Source organism: Erpetoichthys calabaricus, chromosome 14, assembly GCF_900747795.2.
Source record: "Erpetoichthys calabaricus chromosome 14, fErpCal1.3, whole genome shotgun sequence".
Classification (NCBI taxonomy): domain Eukaryota; kingdom Metazoa; phylum Chordata; class Cladistia; order Polypteriformes; family Polypteridae; genus Erpetoichthys; species Erpetoichthys calabaricus.
This window is the reverse complement of record NC_041407.2, coordinates 105,488,229-105,500,471: the sequence shown is the minus strand read 5'-3', so window position 1 is coordinate 105,500,471 and position 12,243 is coordinate 105,488,229. Positions and strand designations below refer to the sequence as shown.

General features: G+C 44.5%; 1 protein-coding gene across 2 annotated transcripts in view; it reads left to right on the top strand.

Moving 5' to 3' along the window:
* The window catches only part of itga3b (integrin, alpha 3b), a 190,088-nt gene that overhangs the window by 120,771 nt on the left and 57,074 nt on the right, over positions 1–12,243 (top strand). For both annotated transcript variants that reach the window (XM_051936386.1, XM_051936387.1), the window contains exons 4-7: positions 2,762–3,011; positions 6,959–7,057; positions 9,432–9,633; positions 11,980–12,173. In XM_051936386.1, the coding sequence (XP_051792346.1) occupies positions 2,762–3,011; positions 6,959–7,057; positions 9,432–9,633; positions 11,980–12,173 (745 nt within the window). The remainder of the gene's footprint in view (positions 1–2,761; positions 3,012–6,958; positions 7,058–9,431; positions 9,634–11,979; positions 12,174–12,243) is intronic.

The window sequence follows — 12,243 nt, the reverse complement described above, 5'->3', positions numbered from 1 at the left end:
ACGTACATCTTGTCAAGTCCTATCCCTGCAGTGCCAGCGCAAAGGTTAAAGGTTAAAGGAGGTGTCCAATGTGACGCGTGGCTTCCATCAAAGATGTGTTCAGTAAAAATATGACATAAAGGTCACTTTTTGTGTTTTTATGGATGGCACTGTGGCTCAATGTGGACCGCTGTGCCAATTTTTCCCCTGGACGTTCTCCCTGTTGTCTGTATGGACTTTCCACCCATGTACCCCAAAAACATGCATCTTAGGCTAATTGTCAATTCCAAATTGTCACTAGTTTGAATGTTGGTGTGGAAGTGAGTGGGTCTTGCAGTGGATGGTCTCCTCATCCAAGGTTGGTTCCCGTCTTGTGCCTACTGCTGCCAGGATAAGCTCTCTCTGTGTCCTTGAGTGACATTAAGTGGTTGGACAACGTTCTTACTCAAATAAGTGGAGTGAGGTGAATGTTCAATATTTTTTTTAGCGGGTGGTGGTGGAGATTTCATCTTCCAGACAATGTAGGTGTCAACTTTTGCTGGGAAGATGGTTAAGAGATTGGTTGGGTATCACCCTTATAAAGCCCATACACAGGGTGTCTCCGCTGCCAATAAGGCTCCTTCTGCAATAGCAGCACCCCAAATGAAATCCCAGTGGTTTAAGCACACAGCCTCCAAGGTATTCTTCTTCTCCACTTGAGTATCGGGGAAAAAGGTGGGCACTGCTTACCAATGCACCACCAGGTGGCAATGCCAAAACAATACTTTTGTGAACTCTGGCCATAATAACTGTCTCCTAATTGTTTCCACTTCCAAGTTAATTACAAGTAAGCTGTATTGTCATATATTCTGTCACCACCAGGTGGTGCTCTTGTATGAACGCCTTCGTGAGCTCCAGCCGCACACCGTCACTTAAAGTACTTGGAGTGAGATGAAGGTTAGGTCGCTTTTTAGGGGTGCTGTGATCTTTGTGGAGTCAATGGAGTCTCTGATGGGGGCTCTCGAGGGGATGAGCGATGAGTCATCATCCCAACTGACTGGAAAACAGGACTTGTCATCCTAGTCTGGAAAGGGAAGGGTGATCGTTGGACAGCGGCACCTACAGGGTGATAACGCTGCTCTCGGTGCCGGGTAAGGTCCTCAACAGGACCTGTGATCACTTGCTCACCGACCAGCGACCGGAACAATCTGGTTTTACACCTAAGAAGTCCATCAACCGCATCCTGCCACTGAGGGTTCTCACGGAGCGCAAACGCGAATATCGGCAGAGTTTCTTTGCAGCCTTTGTCAATTTTTGTAAAGCGTTTGACATCGTGAGACTTTTGCGGGATGCACCCGAAGTTGCTGGATATCATGGCGAGCCTGAGCAGAGTGGAGGCAGAACCTGTGCATTTTACTCAGTTGATTCTGGGGTCCGTCAGCAGTGTGTTCTGCTCCTACTCTGTCCAATGTTTGCCTGGACTGGGTGTTGGGAAGTGGGGTCCAGCTGCTGTGGGGCATCTGTTGGTGAAGAGAAATTCACTGATCTTGACTTTGCTGACAATGCTGTGATCTTCAATTCGTCAATGGAGGCTCTGATCTGGGCACTCGAGAGACTGAGTGAGGGGTCTGAGTGTCTGTGCTTGTGAGGGTCCTAAAAAAACCCAACAGCCAGGCCTTTAATGGCCTGTTGGGCACATCAGCAGTGTGTCTGTCTGCGGAGAGAGTGTCGACGTTGTTGAGTGGTCTACTTACCCCAGCAGTGACATTCATGACTCTGGTGACTCTTCCTATGAAGTTAATAGATGGATTGAGAGAGCATGGGGGGGAGGGGGGTCATGAGGTCGCTGGAAAGGAGTGTGTGGCACCCCCGATATCTCTGTAAAAGGACGAAGGTCCAATTCTTTAGAGACCTGGTGCTTCCTGTTTGTGACACATGGACGCCATCCAGTGACCTGAGATGAAGACTCGACTCCTTCATGTGTGTCTCTTCGGGTCCCGCTGGTTTGACTTTATGTTGCTCATGGAGCCCCCCGAATGAGGCACATGACCTGCATTGTGAGGGAGTGTCAGTTACGGCACTAAGGCCATGTGGTGCGATTACCCGAGGGTGATCCGGCTTATTGTTGAGGACCCGAGTGGCTCGACCAGACCAAGGGGATGCCCATGTAACACTTTGCTGCGGCAGATAGAAGGTATGACTGAGCCACATGTCTGCCTGGGGGGTTGCCAACCAGGATCCCGAGCTGTTTCGTCGTGTGGTGGGTGCGGCAACACGCTGTACCAGTGCATGACCTGTGGTGGAGGCCTCACCTTCCACACCATTTTCTCCTGTGGGGTGGTTCAGGGATTCCTCTCTTAGTGTTGTTAAGCTGATGTTGTCATGAAGTTTTGGTGCCATCAGTGGGTGCTGTCTTGAGATATCTGAGACCAATGGCCACAAACATTTCCAGTCTCCTAAGTTCAAGCACCAAATCTGGAACGAGGCTTAGACATAAAAGCTCATCCACCACAGCTTGTTGCAGCCTACGGTGGGACTGGTGGTAAGTGGCTTGAATTTACAGCCAGTTGTAAATCACTGGTGGGCACAGTGTAGGGTTTGGCTGAGTCTACCAGTCCATGGTGCCGAGTGGTGGAACTCGTCCCTTTCCTGGCCCTCCCTAACATGGGATGGTAAGTACTGTAGCAGGTGGGCGGAATGCATGGCATAAGACTCAGTGCCACACAGTTGTGCTCAATGTGCCAATCTTCATTACTTCACAACACTCACTGTGATTTTTTGGGCTCTCTGTCGCCCCCTTCAGGCCTGTGGACACAGATACGTCAGGATCATGATGTCGGGCAATGAAGAGCAGCTGCGTATGATTGGAAAGTGTTTTGTGAGGGGCAACAGTCTTAACTATGATGAAGACGATGACTGGCAGATCCACCACTACGAGGTCTGCAACCCGGGGGGAGACCTGAACATGGAGGGCATGTGCAGCATGGGAATGGCAGCAGGCATGACTGAAACGGACGTATACATTGGCATGCCGGGAAGCTTCAACTGGCAAGGTGGGCTTCCTTCATTTAAATGTATCCCTTGGGGACCCTTAGCTACGTCGCCCTTCGATCTATTTGGAGGGGGTTGGAGGTAGAGATGGGGTGGTCTTATCACAGCATTTTCAGATCTGAGGACCCGTGGAAACCAATGCTGCTTAGTACTCTTTTCCTGATAGTTCCCAGAATCCTTTTCTTTCCTTAGTCATCTTTATGGCTGTCTCTTCTTCTACTCTCAGCCGTTCTTTGACGTCATCAATCAGTCTCCTTCAGGGTCTTCCTACTCTCTGTGTTTCCAATTTTGTTTTCTTTCTGTCATCATTCTGATTAGCCTCTCTTTTCCCATCCTGCCAGTCATGCCGGGAAGCTTCAACTGGCAAGGTGGGCTTCCTTCATTTAAATGTAACCCTTTGTGATCCTTAGCTACGTTGTCCTTCAATCTATTTGGAGGGGGTTGGAGGTGGAGGTGGGGTGGTCTTATTAGGGCGTTTTCAGATCCAGTCCATCTGAGGACCCGTGGAGGCCAATGCTACATCACACTCTTTTCCTGATAGTTCCCAGAATCCTTTTCTTTCCTTAGCCATCTTTATGGCTGTATCTTATCCTAAAGCCCATACCCTGGGTGTATCCACTGCCAATAGAAATAGGAGCACCCCAACTGAAATCCCAGTGGTTTAAGCACACAGCCGCCAAGGTATTCTTCTTCTCCACTTGAGTACAGGGAAAAAGGTGGGCACTGGTTGCCAATGCACCACCAGGTGGCAATGCCAAAAAAATACTTTTGTGAACTCTGGCCATAATAACTGTCCCCTAATTGTTTCCGCTTTCAAGTTAATTATGAGTGACCTGTATTGTCATATGTTCTGTGACCACCAGGTGGTGCTCTTGTATGAACGCCTTCGTGAGCTCCAGCCGCACACCATCACTTAAAGTACTTGGAGTTGAGATGAAGGTTAGGTCCCTTTTTAGGGTTGCTGTGATCTTTGTGGAGTCAATGGAGGCTCTGATGGGGGCTCTCGAGGGCCTGAGCGATGAGTCGTCATCCCAACTGACTGGAAAACAGTGTGGCACTAGGTGTCTTCAATATTGAACCTTTTCACCATATTCTAATTTTCCGAGATACTGAATTTGGGACTTTCATTAGTTGTCAGTTATAATCATCAACATTAAAAGAAATAAACATTTGAAATACATCAGTCTGTGTGTAATGAATGAATCTAATACACAAGTTTCACTTTTTGAATGGAATTACTGAAATAAATCAACTTTGTCATGATATTCTAATTTTATGACCAGCACCTGTACATAGTGACTAAATACGTTTAGCCAAAACGTTGTTTGGAGGCTCACTTGAGCATATAAATGCATAGCTTAGCCTGGCTTAGCTAAAGTAAAGATTATAAAACGGGATTTTCTAACGGCCAAATATAACCGAAACAATTGTTCATCCTTACCTATGAAATGTAATCCCCCGGGATCTGGTTTGGAGCGTACAGCGGTTTGTACAATCCCAAGCAGCACATTATTCATTACTTCACTCCACAGCAGTGCCACTCGCAATATGGCGGCGACGTTGACGTACGATTCTGCTGGTCATAAGGCGTCTAGTTATTATGCCGTTCTTTATTATATTCTGTAAGTACCTTGAGCATGGGAAAGGCGCTATATAAATAAAATGTATTATTATTATTATGTCAATGTTTAAATATGTCACCATGGCAACATGTTGGCGTGCACGCTTTGCGTCAAGTTTAGTTTACAGGTTGTGTTGTGTTGTTTGGGCGCCACTTACTGACTTTGGGAAGCCGCTGGGTTTGACTGTTGGGTGCTGTGCGAGTGCGCGTGCGCCTTTGGAAAGGGTTGCGTCTGCCATCCGTGCATATAAACAACCTTCGTAAACATTACTAAACGAAGGTTTTATGTGCGGTGGTGTGCGCGTTCGGGCAGCGGTTGTATTGTGACCTGAAGTTTAGTTTACAGGTTGTGTTGTGTTGTTTGGGCAATACCTACTGAGTCTGGGAAGCCGCTCGGTTTGACTCTGGGGCACTGAGTCGCAGTGCACGTGCGCATCGCTGCCTCCGTCGTCCTGACTCCGTGTATATATACAACTGTCGTTTAGTAATATAGATCCGGGCTTACAGTTTACACCCACTTTGCTGGATTGCAAATCAAGTGGTGGAGTTTTTCAGGGCATTTAACCTTCAGTTATCGTCGTTTTTTTGTTTGGAAGCTCAGCATGGAAGCAGAGGTTTTGGGGAAAAAGACACACAAGATGAATGGCAGCATCCCGTCTGCTTCATCTCCCCTTCTCGCCACATTTGAAAGGCAAACAGACTGGATCCCATTTGCTTAAGTGTTTTCATATTTCCTGAGGCAAAGGTTATCGGCGACAAATTAATTTACTGCCACTTAGCGTTATAAATCTGACATTCCCCTTTGCAAGATGATATGGAACAGACTTACCAGAAAAGTGCCGCCTAATTGCACTGGAATTAAATGAACATTAATTTTCCCGTCGCCCACTCCGGTCATTAAGACTTCACCTCTGCTGTCTTTTCGTGACCTCATGGCCAATGACTCCGCTCCACTCCACACTGCTGATTCCAGTTCCTTCGTTTACGGTAGGACCCTGATTACCTGAAGTAATGGTGGGCTGATGCAACCTAGGATAGTGGAAAACTCAGATCAAACAAATGGCCACTGTAAAGGTGGAGGGGCTGACAGAGCTGACGTCATCAGGGAAGAGCAGCGCTCACAGTGGCCAGAGTCAGCCTCCATGTAGCTGTCGGGCAGTGGTGCTGTAAGAATGATGTTTCTGGACTTCTCTAGCGCCTTCAACACCATCCAACCTCAGCTCCTCAGGGACAAGCTGACAGAGATGGGAGTAGATTCATACCTGGTGTCATGGATTGTGGACTATCTTGCAGACAGACCTCAGTATGTGCGTCTCGGGAACTGCAGGTCTGACATTGTGGTCAGTAGCACAGGAGCGCCACAAGGGACTGTAATTTCTCCGGTCCTGTTCAGCCATCGGACTTCCAATACAACTCGGAGTCCTGCCACGTGCAAAAGTTCACTGACGACACTGCTATCGTGGGCTGCATCAGGAGTGGGCAGGAGGAGGAGTATAGGAACCTAATCAAGGACTTTGTTAAATGGTGCGACTCAAACCACCTACACCTGAACACCAGCAAAACCAAGCAGCTGGTGGTGGATTTTAGAATATCCAGGCCCCTCATGGACCCCGTGATCATCAGAGGTGACTTTGTGCAGAGGGTGCAGACCTATAAATACCTGGGAGTGCAGCTGGATGATAAATTAGACTGGACTGTCAATACTGATGCTCTGTGTAAGAAAGGACAGAGCCGACTATACTTCCAAAGAAGGCTGGCGTCCTTCAACATCTGCAATAAGATGCTGCAGATGTTCTATCAGACGGTTATGGCGAGCGCCCTCTTCTACGTGGTGGTGTGCTGGGGAGGCAGCATGAAGAAGAGGAACGCCTGGAACAACTGGTGAGGAAGGCAGGCTCTATTGTAGGCACGGAGCTGGACAGTTTGACATCTGTGGCACAGCGACGGGCGCTGAGTAGGCTCCTGTCAATCATGGAGAATCCACCGCATCCACTGAACAGGATCATCTCCAGACAGAGGAGCAGCTTCAGCGACAGACTGCTGTCACCGTCCTGCTCCACTGACACACTGAGGAGATCGCTCCTCCGCCACACTATGCGACTCTATTCATTCTAACTTTTGTCATCTATCTATCTATCTATCTATCTATCTATCTATCTATCTATCTATCTATCTATCTATCTATCTATCTATCTATCTATCTATCTATCTATCTAGCGCTGCCTTCTGATAATAAATTGTTTTTCATAAATATCAATTGAGTTTTATTTCTTAGTTATGTTTCATTTCTGTTAATTCAACTTTATTGATTTTTTGGTTTCTTTCCAGGTAGCATAGATGTGACGTGGCGGAATCCAAATGATGGTGAATCTTGGGACCTCCAAGAAAGAAAGCTGTCCAATCTGGACAAGTCAAACAGCTACATCGGTATGAGCAACAAACATCAGCCGTCCCCTCTTGTGTCACAAAGTTATCTCATCGTCACATATTTGTGAATCGACTGAAATGTTTGTGTGATTGAATGTCACTCTGTGTGCCTGGCTCAGTAACTCTGCTGAGTTTAACTGTGACGTGAGCTCTTCAGTGGAGCAGCACATTAATGCAGCATTTCATTCAGAATACTGGGATGCCATCTGTGAAGGGCTGGCATGTTCATAGCAAGGCCATCTTAACAGCATTATAGGCCCCCAGGCAATATAGTGTACTGGTGCCAGTGTTTTGACAGCAAAACAGAAACTTACAGGCAGCAGAAATATCGTCCACAGAGAACCACAGACACTGAATATGTTAGAACATCAGAACACTCTAGACGAGATCAGGCCATTCAGCCTAACAAAGCTCGCCAGTCCTGTCCACTTATTTCTTCCAAAAAAAACATAAAGTCAAGTTTTGAAAGTCCCTAAAGTCCTCCTGTCCACCACACTACTTGGTCGCTTATTCCAGGTGTCTATTGTTCTTTGTGTGAATAAAAACTTCCTAATGTTTATGTGAAATTTCCCCTTCACAAGTTTCAAACTGTGTCCCCGTGTTCTTGATGAACTCATTTTAAAGTCACCACCTCGATCCACTGCACTAATTCCCTTCATCATTTTGCACACTTCCAGTCAGGTCTCCTCTTCATCTCCTTAAGGCTCAGCTCTTTTAATCTTTCTTCATCACTCATCCCCTGTAGCCCTGAATCAGCTTCGTAGCTCTTCTCTGGACCTTCTCCAGTGCTGCTATGTCCTTTATGTGGCCTGGAAACCCAAACTGCACATAAGACTCCAGATGAGGCCTCACCAGTGTGTTATAAAACCTGAGCAGAACCTCCTGTGACTTGTATTGCACACATCAAGGCGCTATATAACCTGACATTCTGTTAGCCTTCTTAATGGCTTCTGACGGCTCTCTGGATTTATTAGAATTTAGAAACATTTAAATGAGAGCAGGCCATTTAACCCAACAAAGCTGGCTTATTCCACGTATCTTTGGTTCTCTGTCCAAAGAAATACTTCCAGCTGTGTCCCCGTGTTCTTGATGAACTCGTTTTAAAGTCACTGTCTTGATCCACTGCACTAATTCCCTTCATCATTTTAAACACTTCAGTCAGGTCTCCTCTTCATCACCTGTAAAGGCTCAGCTCTAGTAATCTTCTCTCATAACTCATCCCCTGTAGCCCTGAATCAGCCTCGTCGCTCTTCTCTGGACCTTCTCTAGTACTGCTATGTCCTTTTTGTAGCCTGGAGACCAAAACTGCACCCAGGACTCCAGATGAGGCCTCACCAGTGTGTTATAAAGCTTAGACAGAACCTCCTGTGACTTGGACTCCACACATCAAGGCGCTATATAACCTGACAGTCTGTTAGCCTTCTTAATGGCTTTAGTGACCCAAGTAGTGTGGTGGACAGTAAGACTTCAGAGACTTTCAAAACTCGACTTGATGCTTTTTTACAGGTGGACAGGACTGGTGAGCTGTGTTGGGCTGAATGGCCTGCTCTCGTCTTGATTGTTCTAATGTTTTAATAGAAATCGGAGAATCAGATGCATTGTCATCCAAGTTTTCAGATATACAGTTAGGTCCATAAATATTTGGACAGAGACCACTTTTTTCTAATTTTGGTTCTGTACATCACCACAATGAATTTGAAATGAAACAACTCCGATGCAGTTGAAGTGCAAACTTTCAGCTTTAATTCAGTGGGGTGAACAAAACAATTGCATAAAAATGTGAGGCAACTAAAGCATTTTGTGAACACAATCCCTTCAATTCATAAGGAAGAGCGTTGCTCTTTCTGACACCAGAGTTGAGACGCTGAAGTTCTCATCTTGAAGTAATGGCTGCCTCTCAGACTCGGCTCAGTTACTGGCAGAACTTTCAGCTCCCTAAAGATTGAGCGGCTCCTCAGCTTTTAGGTCTCAGAGAGTGTAAAATGCTGCTTATTTTAAAGGAAGCGTAACCTCGTTAGTCCACCAGCATTGTCACTCACTGAATTACAGCTCTGTGCTTGGACTCATTTGGCACCTTTTGGTCTAAAGGGCCCTCTGCAAAAATGTCAGTTGTTTGTTATCAGATGAAGTCCAGGTCTGCCCGTCAGGCACGTACTTCAGAGTGTAAGGTGAGGGTTTGACAGGAGTGGACGGAAAGCAGGGGGCAAATTCTGATTCGGAGGTCCACACTCGTTGAGTAGACTAAAAGTCGGGATTTCCCATCGTGAACACAGATTACGTTGAAGATTAACAATCCCAGACATGCCAGGTGTACTGAAATGCCACTTCATTTTGATTCTGCTTGTCCTCACTTGTGTGCCTTTGTGTGTTTCAGGATATTCCGTCCTCGACGAGAAAAATATCTTTTATGCAGACCGCTACACGATTATATCAGGAGCACCTAGGGATGAACACAAGGGGGCAGTGTACCTGCTGGACAGCCAAAATGAACTTGTGAGCAACATGACCTTAAATGGACAGCAAGTGGGCTCCTACTTTGGGAACAGCTTGGCAGCCACGGACCTGAACAATGACGGGTACAGTAAATCGAGCTGCTTGGCATTTCATTTACTTAAGATGCCTACTTTAGAAGGTGCTATATAGAAGGCACTAGAGAAGCATTTCTTCTTACGCCAGTTTTGCTGATTCTGCTAAAGCTGATGTTGTACAAGTGGCACTGGGAAGGACCTAAATGAGCAACTCTTCTTTTTCTTTCTTTCTTTCTTTCTTTCTTTCTTTCTTTCTTTCTTTCTTTCTTTCTTTCTTTCTTTCTTTTATTTCAATTTTAACTGTCACTGTTTGAAATACAAGGTATTATATCAATCTTTCTTTCTTTCTTTCTTTCTTTCTTTCTTTCTTTCTTTTATTTTATTTCAATTTTAACTGTCACTCTTTGAAATACAAGGTATTATATCAATCTTTCTTTCTTTCTTTCTTTCTTTCTTTCTTTCTTTTATCTGTCACTGTTTCAAATACAAGGCATTATATAAACCTTTCTTTCTTTGTTTCTTTGTTTCTTACTTTCTTTCATACTTTCTTTCTTTTCACAATTTTATCTGTCACTGTTTGAAATACAAGGCATTATATAAACCAACCTTTCTTTCTTTCTTTCTTTCTTTCTTTCTTTCTTTCTTTCTTTCTTTCTTTCTTTTATCTGTCACTGTTTAAAATTCAAGGCATTATATAAACCTTTCTTTCTTTCTTTCTTTCTTTCTTACTTTCTTTCATACTTTCTTTCTTTTCACAATTTTATCTGTCACTGTTTGAAATACAAGGCATTATGTAAATCTTTCTTTCTTTCTTTCTTTCTTTCTTTCTTTGTGTTTACTATAAATGTGGAAAAAATTACAAATATTTATCAAGATTAAACATTATAAGAGAAAAGCTATTATAATTTCCGTAAGGCTTTGTTCCAATGGGAATAGTCCCACCTTTCAAAAGAAATCTGAAAGTTTCCTATAATTTATATCTTACATTTTGTAGTAAATGAAGCAGCACTGCAACACCCAAAACACTAAAGAATGAGACGTGCTGCCGACATCTATTTAGTTTTCTGTACTTTAAACTTACTTAGCCAGCAGTTTTATCCATGGTGACTGAAAAGGCTCACCATATACACCTGTTTCCACACAGGGAGAAATAAATTAAAATATCTCCTGAGTACGAGTTGGTTGCTGGTGCTGCTCATTTAAAATAAATCATCCCAACTGAAATACCTGGAATGCTTTATTAAATCTCCCCTAGCTGAATAGCTGAAAACGAGCAATTCCTCAGCTAGCATCATGTCACTCCAACACCTAACTGATAATCTGAAGAGGGAACTCAATGTGTGTCCAGCAAATATTAACAGTTTCAAGAATGCAGGAGAGACATTCAAACCTGCTAATGTTTTGATTGCAAGCTCACGATCGTCTCTATAATTTTTTCGCATTTATAGAGCACCTTGCAGAGTGAAACTTCCCTTTAAGCAAATGGTGATATAAGACATCAAACTTGCTAAGACATGGGATTTAAACTGAAGGCTTTGAGGCAAAAATTCAAATCATTGATCACACTTTGCATAAAATAAGTCTTCCAATGGTGCTGGCAAACTACTTTGTGCGGTTAGTTTAGAAAAACTATTGTTATGAACAGGGCTATGTGAGATGAAAGGCACTATATAATAGATAGATAGAGTTAAAGGCACTATAAGATAGATAGATAGAGTTAAAGGCACTATAAGATAGATAGAGTAAAAGGCACTATAAAATAGATAGATAGATAGAGAGTAAAAGGCACTATAAGATAGATAGATAGATAGATAGAGAGTAAAAGGCACTATAAGATAGATAGATAGATAGAGTTAAAGGCACTATAAGATAGATTGATAGATAGATAGAGTAAAAGGCACTATTAGATAGATAGATAGACAGGAGAAATTAAAAGACAGAAACCTCACGATGCTGCCAGCTTTGTCCAGGTGAGAATAAGCCTCCTAGTGGAGAAGACAGATTATTGCACCATCCATTCTAATCTGTGTCTGATAGGCAAAATGCAGTGGGTCCAGGTGGTCTACCACAGGCCTTAAGATCTTGAGGAGTTACTCCATCTGGTCCCACCGCTTTTCCAGTGTGTAATTTCCTCAGTTGTCTCCTTGCTTGGTCTTCAGTTATTGACGGTCCACACTGATAGTTAGAGGTGGACTCGTCACTGGCCATTCTAGCTGATGTTGTAGGAGTTGTTGATGTAGTAAGGATACTGTGTGGGGGGACGGACTTTTAATTGGAAGATTGATTCAGGGGTGTTAGCTTGGCCCATATCCCCTTCTACCACCTGAGCCCTGGATTCGTATTTCTGCAGTCTTCGAGTTCCCTTCTAACCAAGCTCTATTCTTGTCCTGGCAGCTGGAAAGACCTAATTGTCGGTGCCCCCTTCTACTTTGACCGGAAGAGAGAACTGGGCGGAGCTGCCTACATCTTCATGAATGAGGGCGGCAACTTTCAGGCCACACCCACTCTGGTGCTGAACGGGGTCAGTGAGTCGGGCTTTGGATTTGCGGTGGCCAACATTGGGGACGTCAACCAGGATGGCTTTCAAGGTGAGTATGCAAAAGAGACAAAATTGGGCACATCAGAAAAGGGGAGATCCATCTGCTCATCTTTGAATCC